The sequence below is a fragment of the Rhodnius prolixus genome, unplaced genomic scaffold (genome assembly GCF_049639745.1).
Source record: "Rhodnius prolixus isolate KJV_2025 unplaced genomic scaffold, Rpr scaffold_1, whole genome shotgun sequence".
Lineage (NCBI taxonomy): Eukaryota > Metazoa > Arthropoda > Insecta > Hemiptera > Reduviidae > Rhodnius > Rhodnius prolixus.
The window spans coordinates 57,748,405-57,765,781 of record NW_027411581.1 but is presented as its reverse complement, the minus strand read 5'-3'; the positions used below and the strand labels follow the sequence as shown (position 1 = coordinate 57,765,781).

The following is a 17,377-nucleotide window of genomic DNA, read 5'->3' as shown; positions in this document are numbered from 1 at the left end:
CATGTTATTGAGTTATATCTAAATGTTTTCTTAATAAAATTCTGATAATTCCTCTAAAAAAATGTGGTGGAATCACAGACTTAAAACTACTCCATATCTCAAATTACAGTGTCTATTGTATTCAAAAAAATTGTGTCCCCTCGATAGACTGCAAAACTTGGTACTGATAAAGGTATTTATTATCTATAAAGACTTCACTTTTACTTTCTTTCATTCCTCGAACTAAAAAGTTTTGCAATTTTACAGATTTTTTTATTGCGTTTTTTCCGGAATTATGCGTTTAAAGATCACATGTTTACGAAGAAGTGGTTTTTACAAATCGTTTGCTCCAAAACAGATCTCGATTTGTTTCTATGTATCTATCCATCATTATTCCAGCCATCCATCTGGACTGAATATTGAACAGATCATTGAAGTGCAATTTGCTATTGAAAATATCACATTAGAGCTTACCTATTGCATTTTTTGATATTTTTGTTCGAAATAGTGCCAATAATTTTCTTTACCTTTTATGTACACTACTAGATCTTAATTTTTTTTAATAACATTTTACTAGGAAACTAACTAAGGTAGAGATGAAGGTAGTTTCCCCTAAATTGCCTTTCTAGATGTTGGGCAGTTTTATCAAGTACATAATATTTATGAACATAAATGACTGATCGAAATTACGAGCCGGAAAATAACTGTTTACAGAATAGCAGTTCTGCGCAAAACGGCTTTTTGATATTAGATTTCACAGCTAATCGCCAAAGTGTGTCTGGTCTACTTGGCGTAATGAGCCCAAACCCCCTCAATGAGTCTGTGCCATTGTTCTCGGTTGTATGCCGCCGCTTTCCAATTTCTTATTTCCAGCATACTTATCGCGTCGCATGTGACCCCCAACCTCCCATCTCAGTCTTTGTCTATCCACACTCAGTTGTTCACCAATCGAGTAATCTTCTAGGAATCTGACAAACATCAGTCTTAAGTGTCGCAACACGTCCGTCTTCTCGAATAGTTGACAGAGCTCTCTATTGTTTCTTCTCCTCCACTCCTTCGCAGGTCCCAAAATACTTCGAAGAATTTTTCTTTCAAAAATTAGTAGCCTATTCTCTTCAACCCTTGGGTTGGTTTTTTAAAGGGCAGTACGAGGATACGTACTACCTCGAGAATCCTAACGAGGCAGTCGTGTTTGATTCACTCGATTTTTTCCTACACAAAAATATTGATTTCTGCATAAAATTACACAGCTGAAATATTTTGAAAAAGTTTCAGAAATCTTTCCGTTACAATCACATATCCCTCTATCTTTATTTCTCTATGTAACTTAAGTAGTTATGAAGGTGTCACTTGAGTTGTGAATAGTGATGGGCTATTTGAGCGGACTCGTTCCATTGGAACGAGTCCGATGGTGGAACGAGTTGATTCAAATCCCTATTTTTAAAAAAAGTGATTCCGCCCCGCCCCAAAAAATTTAGGCAAATAAAAATGAAAATGAGGCAGCAGAAGGTTTGGAACGATTAAACATAAGAACAAATGTCACGCAATTTATTATATTATTATATCATTAAATGTTAGCTTTCCCAGTTAATAACAAAACTATATTTCTTTAACACACATTGAGTACTATCCCTAATTTCCAATTGCTCTGATAAATATAAAATTAACAACGTAATACAAATATTAACACAAAAATAGGCTAGTAAAATATAAATTAAAGCAATGCAGTTTTGTCATTATCTAGCTTGACCACTAGAAGACTGGAGTTAACTTACTTCAAGAGTATTCAAGGTAGAGAAACGGAAATGGGTAGGAAATTATTCCATAAAAATTCTAACCCTTCAAAATTATAATTACTCATAAATAAAGAAATATTTATTTACTAGGACTTGTATATCAAGCTTTAAAAATATTATCTTATTATTTTACGAAAAGAAAAAGCTGTGTGCTTAATCTTTAACATAGCGCTGGACACTCTTATTCTTATCTTCATTGGGTAAGTTTAACCGTGTACATGACAGTGAGACAGTCAAAGTAACACTGAGCCAAAATTTAGTATTACCTAATTGGTTTACTTACTGCAGTATCCCTCCCACTCTATCACCAATTTCACAAACATTCATCGATTGGAAATAATTTTTAGTTAAATATTCGTTTTATTTGAATACAAAAAACATTATAACGCTTTCTTAAGATGATTTTAATTTTTAAAATTTGTTTTTGTCCATTACTCTTATATAATACGAAGAATTTCAAATAAAATATAATAGACAAACACAATGATCTAGTATGCAGGTGGAGTCAGTCCTCGTTACCATAGCAATGGAACCGTTAAACAACTCCGGTTCCAGCTCCAGCAATTTCTATTGGCTAGATTCAGTGAACGAAAAAATGGAACGAGTCCGGTTTCAAAAGGATTTAAATCACTCCGGATTCGACTCCACCAACTCCAGTGGATTTAACCAATGAAAATGCTAGAGCTGGGCCGGAGTCGTTTAACGGTTCCGTTGTCATGGTAACTACGACTGACTCCACCTGCACACTAGATCATTCTGTGTTTGTATATTATATTTTATTTGAAATTCTTCGTATTTTATAAGAGTAATGGACAAAAACAAATTTTAAAAATTAAAATCATCTTAAGAAAGCGTTATAATGTTTTTTGTATTCCAATGAAACGAATATTTAACTAAAAATTATTTCCAATCGATGAATGTTTGTGAAATTGGTGATAGAGTGGGAGGGATACTGCAGTAAGTAAACCAATTAGGTAATACTAAATTTTGGCTCAGTGTTACTTTGACTGTCTCACGGTCATGTACACGGTTAAACTTACCCAATGAAGATAAGAATAAGAGTGTCCAGCGCTATGTTAAAGATTAAGCACACAGCTTTTTCTTTTCGTAAGATAATAAGATAATATTTTTAAAGCTTGATATACAAGTCCTAGTAAATAAATATTTCTTTATTTATGAGTAATTATAATTTTGAAGGGTTAGAATTTTTATGGAATAATTTCCTACCCATTTCCGTTTCTCTACCTTGAATACTCTTGAAGCACGTTAACTCCAGTCTTCCAGTGGTCAAGCTAGATAATGACTAAACATCATTGCTTTAATTTTTATAATTGACTAGTCTATTTTTATGTTAATTTTTGTGTTACGTTGTTAATTTTATATTTATCAGTGCAATTGGAAATTAAGGATAGTACTCAATGTGTGTTAAAGAAATATAGTTTTGTTATTAACTGGGAAAGCTAACATTTAATGATATTTTTTAATGAATTGCGTGACATTTTTACTAATGCATAGGGTAAGTACAGAGACCGGAATCGGTGAACGAGTTGTTGGAATCGATTCCAACCCTGGAACTGATTCAAATCCAACGAGTCCAAAGACGGACTCGTTCTGCCCATCACTAGTTGTGAACTAGTGATGGGCAGAACGAGTCCGCGTTTGGAGTCGTTGGATTTGAATCAGTTCCAGGGTTGGAATCGATTCCAACAACTCGTTCACTGATTCCAGTCTGTACTTACCCTATGCATTAGTACAAATGTCACGCATTGTAATTAAATAAATAATTAAAAGTTAGCTTTTCCAGTTAATAACAAAACTATATTTCTTTAACACACATTAAGTAGTTCCCTAATTCCCAATTGATCTGATAAATATAAAATTAACAACGTAACCAAATATTAACAAAAATAGGCTAGTCAAATATAAAAATTAAAGCAACTGCAGTTTTGTCGTTATCTAGCTTGACCACCGGAGTTAACTTGATTCAAGAAGAAAAACGCAAATGGGTAGGAAATTATTCCCATAAAAAAAAATTATAACCCTTCAAACAAAATGATAATTACTCATAAAGAAAGAAATATTTATTTACTATGAATTAATATCAAGCTTTTAAAATATCTTATTATTTTACAAAAAGAAAAAGCTGTGTGCCAAATCTTTAACTTAGCGGCTGGACGCTCTTTCTCTTATCTTCATTGGCGAAAGTTAAATCGTGTACATGTCATGAGGACGATCAAAGTAATACTGAGCTAAAAAATAGTATTACCTAACTGCTTTACTTACTGCTGTATCCCTCCCACTCTATCACCTATTTCACAAACATTCGTCGATTGGAAGTAGGTTTTAGTTAAATATTTGTTTCATTTGAAAACAAAAAACATTATAACGCTTTCTCAAGATGTTTTTAAGTTTTAAAAATTTGTTTTTGTCCATTACTCTTGTAAAATACGAAGAATTTTAAATAAAATATAATATACAAACACAAATGATCTAGAATGCAGGTGGAGTCAGTCGGCGTTGTCATGGTGATGGAACCGTTTAACGACTCCGGTTCCAGCTCCAGCATTTTCTATTGGCTAGATTCAGTGAACGAAAAAATGGAACGAGTCCGGTTTCAAAAGGATTTAAATCACTCCGGATTTGACTCCACCAATTCCAGTGGATTTAACCAATGAAATTGCTGGTGTTGGGCCGGAGTCGTTAAACGGTTCCATCACCATGACAACGCCGACTGACTCCACCTGCACTCTAGATCATTCTGTGTTTGTATATTATATTTTATTCGAAATTCTTCGTATATTATAAGAGTAATGGACAAAAACAAATTTTTAAAAATTAAAAACATCTTGAGAAAGCGTTATAATGTTTTTTGTTTTCAAATGAAACGAATATTAAACTACAACCCATTTCCAATCGACGAATGTTTGTGAAGTAGGTGATAGAGTGGGAGGGATACAGCAGTAAGTAAACCAGTTAGGTAATACTATTTTTTAGCTCAGTATTACTTTGATCGTCGTAATAACATGTACACGATTTAACTTTCGCCAATGAAGATAAGAGAAAGAGCGTCCAGCCGCTAAGTTAAAGATTAAGCACACAGCATTTTCTATATGTAAAATAAAATATTAAATAATAAGTAAAGTAACTACAGCATTGCTTTTTAATTAATGAGATGGGTGTGCCTGGTGTTTCTTTGCAAGGTTCGCTATATTGGGTACGAAATTATTTTTCCTTCGACTCCCTGTCTTAGATCGACCCCTACTTTTGTTTAGAAATTAACAAAATAATAAAATGAATATTATTTTAGAATCGATATTCTAAAAAAACCTTGGAACTTATTTTATTCTTCAAGCATCAGTATTTAAGCTCGCCAGATTTTGTATTTTGGTGTGGATTCCTCTTACAAGTTGGAATGTGTCAGTGAACTTCTACATAGTAGCCTTAAGTGAGTTTTATTTTAGTGTAAACGACTACAGTATTAATTATTTTCATTTTAATTTGCCTCAATTTTTTGGGGCGGGGCGGAATCACTTTTTTTTAAAATAGGGATTTGAATCAACTCGTTCCACCATCGGACTCGTTCCAGTGGAACGAGTCCGCTCTAATAGCCCATCACTATTGTGAACAGTACAGTGTACAGTAGCGCTAATGCTTGATGTGGATAGCGTGGGCTACTAGAATCAAGGAAGGTTACAGCAGTTCCCTCCCCTTTCGTTTTCACAACTAAAGTGGGATAGGAACGGAGTTTAAACAGGAATTTACAGAATGGATACGTGTCAGCGATTTTCTTTCTTTTAGTGAACATATTTTGTCTAATGTAATTTATGCAATCACTGCGAGGTCTGCAGTTCATTATTACAATGACAGTAAGGACTTGAACGTTATAAATTGTTAAGTAGTGTTAGGGCCACTCTAAAGAGAAGCGGCGGAAAAATGGATGAAGCTATCGTGTTGACACTACTCTCCCTGGTTATGCTCGTAGGTAGTTATCTTGCGGGCAGCATACCATTGGTTATGTCAATGTCAGAGGTAAGGAATATTGTTTAATAATTGCTATTTTTAAGTATTAAACTGGGCCAACCCTTAAATTGCCATACGGAGATTATGTACTAAGTGATTTAATTTTTTGTCCCAATTTCTTGCATGATATTGAATTGGCAATAAACTAAGAATAAAAGACAACATAAGCATTTGTAGTCCCTTAAAAAATAGTTGAAATTGGAGCATTTGTTGAATCTAACTTCAAAACATGAAAAGAATATTCATTCATCTTTTAGTAAATTTCACTTAATTTTTTTCTTCTCTGTTCTTTAAAAATACAGATTTTTTCAATTCAATATTTTTTTAAAGAAAGTTTGTAAACATATTTCTAAAGTAAGATAAATCCATGTAATCATTAGTAACCACCTGTTCATGGCGTTACTCAAATCTATTCGTCTATGTTAACCGTAAAACTTTTCCTCGTCTGATGAATTTATTAAACTAAAAAAAATAAAAATAATTGCAATAAAAAAATAATAATAGTTTTGCCATACTTATATATTTCCGATTTCCAAATATTTAGTAACCTATTTAGGTTAATTTGCAAATCTACTTTTTCCCTCAGGTTCCTACTTAGTTTCTTCTCTTTTAATTGCTCTAATTTGATCATGAAATATTCTGTAATTTACTTTGTAGGAGGAGTCATTTTTTAATTATTTATAATTCTATTTTAATGAAGGAGGCTTTAAAATATTTTTCACATTTTAATGAAGTGAAAGAAAGTGGAATGCTGGTTCTGGTTGTACCATCATTATTGGCCTTATGAATTTTCTTATGTAATGAGTGTAATTATTACATTTTTTAATGAATTAAAACAGTCGAAATTATAACTACACTCTTGATTCATTTTAAAATATACTTTCACATTGAATGTTTAGATTTGTGATTTATTATATCCTTATATATTTATGTTGAAAAAACAAACAAAATTGACTCTCATTGAATTTCTCAGTGCAGTTTACATAATGTATTTTCTTGAAATGTAGAATTTGAGCTGAAAATATAGTTTATTTCAATATTATTGTACCTGTGCACTGCAATAATATAACTTTAAAAGAAGCGGTAGGGCACAGCTCTCTCTGACCTCTCCTAAATCAATACGTTCAGAAAATTAGAAACCAAAGCTAAGCCCAATAAGCGTAATACTCAAATTCAAATGATATCCTTGGTAACTCTAGAAAGTTACAGGAAATTAAAAAAAAAAAAGCCTTTCGGAACTGTTACAAAGTGGCGACACTCAGTCGTTCGATTTTCCTCGTTTTAATTTCTATTGTCATTACAGTAAAGTAGTAGTTTAGAAGAAAACCTTTTCTCACATCTTTACCAAAAGAGCCTTATAATGAATTTTCCTGAAAAAATGTTTAAAATAATTGCTTTAGCACGTTGTAATACCACGAAGAAAGTGTCTGCCAAATTAGAGCCCAGAAAATGTGCAAAGTAGGTCACTCCTCCATTAAGATAATACACCAAAGTGGGCATATGTGTTGACAGATATTGTAGAAAAACCTATTTAAAACTATCATGGCACCTGAACCAAAATTTCAATTGAAATTTTCTCGGATTATCCGTTTTTGTCCATAAATTCCACAGACAGAGCCGTAAATACACCATTCATACTCCCATGTGCATAATTCCTCTTGCGAAAAGTTGAGGAAATAATTCTTTTTAAAAAGTAATCACTGCAATTTATTGATCGGTGAATATCCATTTTTTAAAGTGGAATTTGAGAGCAATTTTGTATATCCTTAAAAAAAATAATGTACATAGCTTCTTTAAAACATAAATTAATTAGAGCTACTAATTATCTTTTCTTTTATTTTTAATACTGAATAATCACAATTGTAAGGTTTTGTGAATGGTCAGCAAATTAAGTTACCCGACATTTTTTCCGTTTTTGTAGATTATTTCAAAATTCAGAGTCAGCATTGCATAGTTTTTTACATGCACAATAAACTCGTTTTTAAAAATGATTTTTAATTATTATTTTTTGTTTTAAGGCTAAACTGCAACTAGTTTCAGTATTTGGTGCTGGCCTGTTAGTTGGAACTGCATTGTCCGTCATCATACCAGAAGGAATTCGAGCCCTGTTTTCATCAGCTTTGCCGCATAGTAAGAATTTTTAATTCTACTTATTAATTTAAAATTCTTACTTCTTATTTTTTAAGAATAATGTTTAGTTCACTGTAATTAGTTTTTGGGCCAACTGGTTGTTTGACCTTATTTTGATTTTAAAAACATTTTTTATTTTTACTTTTTCTGATATCTTTTATTTGATCTTCTGTATACCTTAAATCATCTTCATAATAATTTAGTAAAGCATACAAGTCTTAAAAGTATTTCTTATTCAAGTTTTCCTTTCCAAGATTTAGTTGTCCAACTTAATTTAATAAGGTTTCGAGGTACCTTAGGCGTTATTTGCCTGAGGCTTTTAGGCGTTATTTAATAACATATTTTCTTTACATAAAAGAGACCAGAAAATGTAAGGTTTTTTTCTATCAAACAAATAGTGGCATTCCCCAATGATTATGACAAATAATTTTACAGCTGTTCACAATCTGATAGAAAATGCTGATTAAAGATATATGAGGGGATACATGCTCACTAATTAATAGTGAATCAGTAATAATCTTCTATGATCAGGAAACAGGATTTATTTCCAGTTGAAAGTATTTATGAAGGAACAAATTTAAATGTAAAAAGCTTGACAAAATTCTGAACGTTTTCCACTTTACATTAAAATGTTTGGATTTCCTTCATATTCAGCTTACCATCATAAGGTAAGCGATCATTTTCTGTGACAGGTACATCTCTGCCAGCCAATGAATTGTTACGAGCAGTTACCTTTGGAAGCACAAACTCTAAACATCCTGTTATTACCCTCTAATTTTTTCACCGCATTACGGAGCGGAAGTCGAGGTAAACAGAGGGCCTAGTCTGAACTAGGCTGTAAGCCGGACAAGGGAGAAGCTGAAATTACTAATTTTTTGATTATTGAGGTCGTTTGAATTGACTTGTAGTACTATTCAAGACGTATTATTTTTTGGTTACCCAAAGAGAGGAGCGTTTTTCAATAAAAAAAGAAGTTAACGCGTTTCAGCTGCTTTCTTGTGTCAGCAAAACGTCTGGATTCAGCTAAAAAGAGTTGCGACCTCCTTCATTTGTTTTCACTTCACGCAGTGCCACTCGATTTTCAAATCGTTCTCTTGGCGGAATGGGTACCATTTAACCTGAACTATTTCATTTTTTGTTTGTTTCGATTGATGAAATTTTATATAGGAAAAGAAAAAAAGCACTCTAATTTTGAAGAAGATTTTACAGATTCAAGCCGTCGTTGGTTGGTTTGGACATGCTTTAGTTTTATCTGGGAATAACTGATTCGCAGTCAGCGATTTAGATCGGGTATGAATCTAATGCCGCCGAGGTTTCTCTGTATTGATGCTGGAAGCCGCTCTCGGTAGTAGTATTGAAAGGGTGGTTAGAGAACGCCCGGCAACCTGGATTAATTTCCAGGCTTGCTTCACACTCTAAATCATAGGAACCAGACCTCTGCAGTCAAAAAATTTTTGTGTTTATTTATATTCTTGCAAGCATAATTCAACAGAAATATTTTAATTTTTCCGACAAATTCTTTGTTTCAGAACGATCTGTTACCACACATGCTCTGCACGCGGTAAATGAAGCGCCTGATTTCCATGCTGTCATCGGAGTTTCCTTAATTTTGGGATTCATTGTTATGCTTCTTATAGATCAAATATCTTCTCACAACAGAGGTAATTAATTCCCTGTTATGTTGTATATCCTTGGACTGTACGTTCTTCTTTTATAAAATTTGATGCATATGTTCGTGTTATTCTGTTTTTGTTTTTTGCGAAACGTTTAGATTACTGTTTTATTTTTGGACATTGTAGCTTTACAGAGTGTTAGCTCTATTACCTATTTATATTATTAAGTTGTGTGTTCATGACAAATTTGTATCCCTTAAATAGTCCATCTTCAATATATTCTGTTTTATACAGTGGTAATTATGTTTATATAACATTTCATTATTTTTGTTTCTCTTAATGATTAAGGAGATGTTGAAGGTGGAAGTGGTAGTAAACCAAAGGTGACTGCAACTGTCGGGCTCGTGGTCCATTCTGCCGTAGACGGCGTTGCTTTGGGTGCTGCAGCAACCACCACACATACAGATGTTGAATTAATAATTTTTATTGCCATTATGTTACACAAGGTTTGTTAACAATTCATTTGTAAATAAAAAATCTAATTAAAAATTATTTTCATATCGAAATTTTAAAGTTAACCTAACATACATTTTATTACAGGCACCAGCAGCTTTTGGTCTTGTATCGTTTTTAATGCATGAGGGTCTCGATAAGAAAAGGATCAAAAAGCATTTGGCTATATTTTCCTGCTCTGCCCCACTCATGGCAATTGTGACCTACTTCTGCATAGGACAGGTATAGTTTTACTTTACATTTTGTTTTTAATAGAGCGTAAAAAAAAAAAAAAAATGCATTTTTTAACATTCAGAATTAGTTCTGATGACTCAGTTGCAAGCCATCTTCCTGCCAGCTTTTGGATCACTCGCTAGCACCAATATTCCTGTTTCAGCTTATTTTTTCTCCGAGTGAATGTGTGGTATGGATTTAAACAAAGGATTGATGGGAAAATTTGTATATATGCATAAATTTGGACAATGTATAACGTAGTTTCCTCACATGTTTAGATGAATTTCTATACATCAATGATGGTTGGAAAATATTCTTCTGGTGGAATTGAGCTTCAAGTTCAAGCGGTTCTTATTTACTACTAATTCTTTTTTTTATCTTTTCTGAGACGAAATTGTGGCTAAGTACCTATCATTATTTTTGTACTTGAAACAACGCAAGGGATTTAAAAGGTAGTTTCGTGTCGTACTATGAATAAAAGATACTCTATTTTAACTTACTTGGGATGCATTGGTGCATCAAAGATGAGGACTTCAGCTGGAGTAAGAGTCTCACACCATTCTTCTTTGACATTAATCTCATGACTTCGGTTACCCCCTGGGAAGATAATTCTTCCTTAATTTCTTGTTCCTCAAAATAGAGCAACTCGAATCAACTTATAAAACCTTTACAAGAATTCTGACTCCTATGAGGTTCGACTAAAACATGTTCACCGTAGAACGTAGACAGTTGTAACAACTTTTAAAAGTAGGTTCTTGACATTGCTTTTATCAGTAGCCTACCAATCCTTAGTTTTTAATTTCGGGACCAGGGACTAGATTGTTAATTTCTTTGTATAGTCTTGTCGGATTCACTTTTTTAAACATGATTACTCTCATCAGCCAAAATTACAAATTTCTCCCCTTGATTAACACTGGTGCCTGATTTTTTATGGTGGTAAAATTTCTTCCAAATTAAATAAAAGGTTTTATCCTCCACAGACCATCAATTGGACCCCAGTAGTAGCCTCCACCCGCTAGGGTACCAGGGTAGACCATCATAGAAGACGTAGACAACCACAGCTGACCCTTCCCCACAAGTCTCATGCACAGCATAGCCGATATAGGTTGCCACACACGGCAAACGTGCGGGAGAGAACTTACCTCCCCTCTCTTGAAGTCCCTAGTGTGAAGTCTGACACGTATGTGGTGTAGCTGTATTTGTATGTATGACTGTTTATATGTATGAAATGTTTGCAGATGTAAGTGTGAGACCTAGGACCCGTGGGGGCGTTACTCCCCAAGAAGCAGCTAATCTGCTTCCCCTTGCGGGGATCCCTGATGTCGAATTAAGGATCTTTTATGATTCGGAAACAATGCTCATTTGTCTTTTTGACAGCCAATGGAAACATCCATAATTTGTTGGTGCTTGAAGGTCGGACAATAATTATCATTTTTATCGTGAAGTTCGTGAATGATTGCGATTTCAATTTGCTTAATTAAGGTCACGACAGTGAACTCTTGGATGCTACATCACCTTTCACCCAGTATTCTCTGTTGTAAGAAATTTTTTGACTAAGTGCTTCAACTGTAACCAACCTAAAACTACCTTTAGTGGTGGTTATTGTGAAGAAGATGAAGTATATTGTAATTTTGTTTCAGTATTTGGTGTGATTTAATGTGCATGGAATTTCTTCGTAATTTTTTATTTTTGTTTTGTGTTTATGGTCTTATCTTTTTTTTTTTTTACTGTACTCTGTTTTTTCCATTTTTTCAGGAAGGTAAAGAACGATTGTCTTCGTTAAACGCAACGGGCATAGCAATGCTATTCTCGGCTGGTACATTTCTATACGTAGCTACCGTTCATGTACTACCCGAATTAACAGCCAGAGTTGGTGGTGCTTTCAAACCGAATCAACTTTTGGCATTAGTTCTTGGTACGTTATTACCATTATTACTGTCTACGGGACATCATCATTAAACAATGATTTTATTTTCATTTATTTTAAATCAGCTCGTTTAATTATAGTACAGCTCTATTTTTTACTTGTAAAGCCCATAATGCAATACAAAAACAAAGACAAGTTCTCGTTGCTCTTAAAGAACACATGAATGGCCTCACCACATTGAAATAAAACATGATTCAACTGTGGTAATTTCTAGAAAAAAGAAGAAGTCAAATAATTTATTTTTGAAAAAAAAAGTTCAGTGTGATTAGAAGTAATAGAGTAATAAATAAGAAAGTAAATTGCTTTAACTTTATTTTGAAACAGTTCAAACAATTCAATTTTGTAACAGCTGATTTTTTCGCACAACTATAGGTTATATTAACCTAATGAAGAAAACTCGAACTAAAGTTATATTTAATTTCTTTTTTCTACCATATGGTAAAATTAATTCAACTCTTTATTTTATATTATTAATGTATACATTTTAATTTTTAATTATTAAATATATACTCAATAAGTTCAGTAATATAATTTGTTCTCCCCGTGAAAATAAAGAATATTACTTATGCATGAAGTTGTGTTAGCTCTTTAAAGCTTTCTAGTAAGTGGTCTTTGTTAGGAGAGACAGAATTTTGTGAGGGTCATCGAAAAAATAGAAACTATGAACCGTAAAGCTTGCACATTAATGGTGTCCTGTTATTTGAATCTCTTGAGTTTTAAATCTCAATATTTTTTTTTTTTTTCAACTTTCCGCTAGTTTTTCTGAGCTAGTAGTAAAAAAAGAAAAAGAATCTCTATCTTGATTATTTAATTGTCTTTTGTCACTGTGTTAACATTACTTCGTTGCTCTGCAAATCTCATTAAAGAGGCCAAACAGACTAAATGTGGCTGTGGTAAATTCGGATCCATGTGGTTTATGTGGCACAGTGCCGTTATTTTTTAAAGTTATGATTCTATTTCTAAAGTGAATGAAGTTTCTATTAATTTCTGTAGATGTGACTAAAAAAAAAAAAAAATTACTGTTTATCTCATCTCGTTTATGTATGAATAAAAATTACTTTATTTTTATTGCCAGCTCAGAACCTTGGAATCAGAGGTTAATTTAGCATTGCTTAAAGTTTTTTTAAAAGTAATTCCCTGGTCCTTTACTACTCGTATTCTGGAAATTCGACGAAATAGGCCATTAAAGATGAATCATGGTCATTAGGAGGAAGGAATTTCTGTCCCTGAAAGTTTGGGGTCCAGTAGTACCTTGATCCCCTGTAGCAGAATGTTCCAACCATCTCTGCAAGTGGATTGAGAACTTGAGCCCAGGTCCACCTTGATATGAATTGAAAAAGAGTTTATTGAATTTAAATGGAACTCTTTTTTATCTTCCATCTTGTTGAAGATGATCCAACCCATCTTCCTACACTGGCCAATGATATGTCTCAGGACCTACTTTCCTATCATAACAGCTCTTTTTCTTGCCCGCTTCACTGTTTCGCCCAAGTAAACATACTTTAGTGCATAGATGGCCGCAGTTTGACCTTTACAATGTCTTTATTCTAACTGTTAAAAATCTTGCTTTAATGCTCCAAGAAAACTCTTTCCAGTTGCAGTTCTGCTGTTTTATGTTATGATTCATTTCACCTTGCTAGGAAGAGTCAACCATTGTTGGTTGATTAAATATTTTTGAGAGATTATTTATGAATGCTTATAATTAATTGGTCGGCTATTATTTGAATGATCCTTGTAACTGCAGGTTTCGTGGCAAGCAGAGACACTTTAAGCATTCGTATGGCAAGATATGTGTACTTTTTCAATCATTTTTTACACTCTTGCTTCATCGTTTAACAAAAATATTACTGAAATCCCCTATCCAAAGTAAAATCCTTCCGTCAAATTTCCAAATTTTTTACATTTATTTTCCGGCCTTGTCTAATCTTTAATTAATAGGTATAAAGAAAAGAATTAATGATTACTTTTGTTCATCATTGCTGTACAGTATCTGAGATAGTATTCATCAGTCCTCATACATCCAAAATGGCGTATGTCATTTTTGATAAAAAAAAACTTTTAAAAGTTAATTAATCCAACTCCTTGACATAACCATGAATAACGTGAAAAGACACTTAAGGCGATATTGAAGAAATATGTAAACTGTTCAGAGTTCAGAGAGTTTGCAAACGTGTAGGATATTATCTCAGATATTGTGACAAAAAGACCACTCAAAAACTTGAGATCACGTCAGTGATCGCGTAAAGAGTGAGTTTCTTAAAAGAAACGCAAAGAAAGCTTTACAGAAGTAAAGCAGCCAAAGAAAATTATTCAAGTTTTTATTATTGTTAATGCAATAAAATAAAATGTTGAAGTTATTGTTAAAATCATACGAGAACAATGTAATATAATCATTTAATATAAAATAACAAAATTAATACTATTTAAAATTATAGAAAAAATAATAAACAAATTGTACATACAATGGTAAAAATAATTTTGCCATTATGGCAAAATACTATCTTATTGTTATTTTTGTTTAGGTAATTTTTTATTTATTTTTTATAAATATGAAGAAAACATTTTTAATGTGATGAGATTCTTTGGGAAAGTTTTTATTGTGATTATATTATTATTTTGTAAATTTAGTTTTAAATGGGTGGGTAATAAATTAGACACACAATATTCATGTTGGGAATGTACATGAATAAAATATTCGGTCTAAACAAAAATATTTAAAAAAAAGTACTTTCTTTGTTATTAGAGTATTAAACATCGTCAAATTCATACCAAGTACTTAACGGCTTGGATTTAAATCCGTTGAACATTACTTGTAGTTGATGCCCTACTTTGTAATTCATACTCGTAAACAGTTACTTTTCATTTCATCAGCTGTCTCTACTGGAGACAGAAAATAATTAATTTTACCGGAAGGGTAAAATAATTGTTTAAATGGTTTTAAAAATTGAAAACACAAACATAAAAACTCACAGCAGACAATTACAAATTCATATTTAATGATATTTACTCTAATGACTCATCTGCCATTAAAAAAAAAACTTGCAATGTTCATGTACTTTACAATGCGCTTCTGTCTTGTAATTTTGTAAGTAAATGATATTTTATAATGTAAATTATCTAATTTTAGTAACGTGTGAAATATATATGTATCTATATTGGGTTTCAAATCTGAGGAGAGTTTTAACTGTATTTATATTATATGATATTTTTAATAACCCTTTCTCTTTCAGTCGTTTTTAAAAAATAAAAAATGTATTATACAAAAATATATTAATTTATTTTTTGAAATTCAAACTGATGTATATTTTATGGTCAATTATATTTGTACATCAAAAATAAAATAGGTACTAAATTGATATTTTTGATTCACAATATTATCGCCAGTTAATATAAAAAATTTGTGATATGTGTTCATATAAATTAAGTATATTACGTGAGAAAATATTAATAAATTAGAAATTAAGTTAATATTGAAATTTAATACAAAACATATTAAATGTGTATCTAGAAATCTATTAATATTTTATTTAAATAAATTATTTCTATCAAAATGTAAATTTATTTAAAATAAATTTACTTCTTGAGTACTTCTGAATAAACAAAAAAAAAAAAATCCTGGAATGATATGTTATATTCATAAAAATTTCTTTAAACGTTGACTTTTACTGAATTATCAGTTTCCCTAAAAAAATGGAGTTGTCTTAAACTGCCATCAATTACATTCAGGTAAAAAGTGATGTGACAACTGTGGTAGTGAATGTGATGTCCACCATCAAAAGAGAGTTGGATCTTTCGCTCTCAGAACAATAGGAGAAACAAAATAATGATTAAAAAAAAAATACAAAAAAAGAAGAATTACTATCACCATAAATTATAATACAATTGGAGCGGTTATCGATACCATTTTAAATAATCGCACTCCCAGTTAACTTTCTTTCCTTTTTTTTTAATTTAGGATTTCAGCAGTGATTTTAACATTACTTACTAGACAGAGCCTGATAAAGAATAACTGAAGAGATGCTCAGAGAGCATTTTCTAGAGAGAAGTCTCGAAAAACTCTACTGGACAAAGTTTACTGGAAAGAAAAAGGGACAGGGTTATTTTATCTACAGATTCAAAGCAAATCGTTGGAGCCCTATTCAATAAAAACGCCAAAAACTCAGAAATCGCATCAAATTATGTCAGAAACAATTTTAGTTAACAAAACGAAATACCTTAGTTTTATAACTTTCTCCTAAAAGAAATAAGCGTCAGGTTATGCTGTAAACCTTGTATTATGAACTATATTAGTATACTCAGTAGTACTTATACTGCAAAAGACTTAGAAGTAGACCTACGCCTAGTGATCTTTCTTGAATTTAGTCATGACTAGGCATTTTGTTCTTTCCTTTTCTAATTTAAAATCGCTTACTTCCTCTTCCTAGGTGTAAGAGAGCAGATAAAATTTAAGGCTTTAGAAGCTTCATGCAGAAACTTTCGCTCTACTAGTGATCATAAGAAGTGAAGTGAGCCCAGGGGATATCTTTTCTTCTTACAATTCATGAACATTTCCGGCCTGAATCTATCTGCTATATGGTATGAATTTAATGCGATTCGTTTATACGATCATTCCAGAAGACTGAGAAATTTTACAAAAGTTAAAAAAATAAAATCGGAGTGATTGTATCAGTCGCAAAAGTTTGTAGCCAAGCAAGTGGCACGTAGTTGTTTTTTATTTTTTTTTAATGTGGGATTGTACCTTGCAAATGATAAAACAATAGTTTTCTTAAAAAAGAAAAGTTACTGTTTAATTCGATCTTGATAAATTTCATGCAATATTTATTTTTCTTAGAGGATAACGAAAATGAGAAAGAGAGATTAAAAAAAAAACGTCCGGAATGCTGTTGATTGTGAATTCAACCGTTTGACGAGTTTTTTTTTGTAGTTGCTGAAATAGCAGCGTGACATTACTGCAAAATATAAAACAACCATGGAGCCAAATATGGTGAAGTGAAATCAACTCATGAACCCTCGGTTGTACCACCCAATTAAAATTGTGTCCGGAAAGATTTTTTTTTTTTAAGTCCTACATTGCTCTGAAGAGTTCTGGAACAACAGAGAAAGAGAAAAAAAAATGGTGGTACACTTCTGTTTTTTTAACTGTTGAGGACTACATTCCAGGTCATTAGATTAATCATAAATATACT

General features: G+C 32.1%; 1 protein-coding gene across 2 annotated transcripts; it reads left to right on the top strand.

The window, feature by feature from the left end:
- The first annotated feature begins 18 nt into the window (after nucleotides 1-18).
- On the top strand, nucleotides 19-15,778 carry Zip102B (Zinc/iron regulated transporter-related protein 102B). 2 transcript variants are annotated; one of them, XM_074112336.1, is made up of 6 exons: nucleotides 19-172; nucleotides 7,814-7,925; nucleotides 9,455-9,586; nucleotides 9,887-10,044; nucleotides 10,139-10,273; nucleotides 12,020-15,778. In XM_074112336.1, the coding sequence occupies exons 1-6, from the start codon at nucleotides 62-64 to the stop codon at nucleotides 12,221-12,223; spliced, it is 852 nt and encodes a 283-aa protein (XP_073968437.1). In that variant the 5' UTR covers nucleotides 19-61; the 3' UTR covers nucleotides 12,224-15,778. The 2 variants fall into 2 exon arrangements, with proteins under 2 accessions (XP_073968437.1, XP_073968438.1); XM_074112337.1 differs by lacking the exon at nucleotides 19-172 and adding an exon at nucleotides 5,421-5,804.
- Nucleotides 15,779-17,377: the final 1,599 nt, after the last annotated feature.

Coding starts and splice junctions, on each gene's coding strand:
- Zip102B (XM_074112336.1), top strand. CDS start 62: ATGTGGTGGAATCACAGACTTAAAACTACTCCATATCTCAAATTACAG. Junction 173..7,813: donor AAAACTTGGTACTGATAAAG/GTATTTATTATC, acceptor TTTTGTTTTAAG/GCTAAACTGCAACTAGTTTC. Junction 7,926..9,454: donor TTCATCAGCTTTGCCGCATA/GTAAGAATTTTT, acceptor TCTTTGTTTCAG/AACGATCTGTTACCACACAT.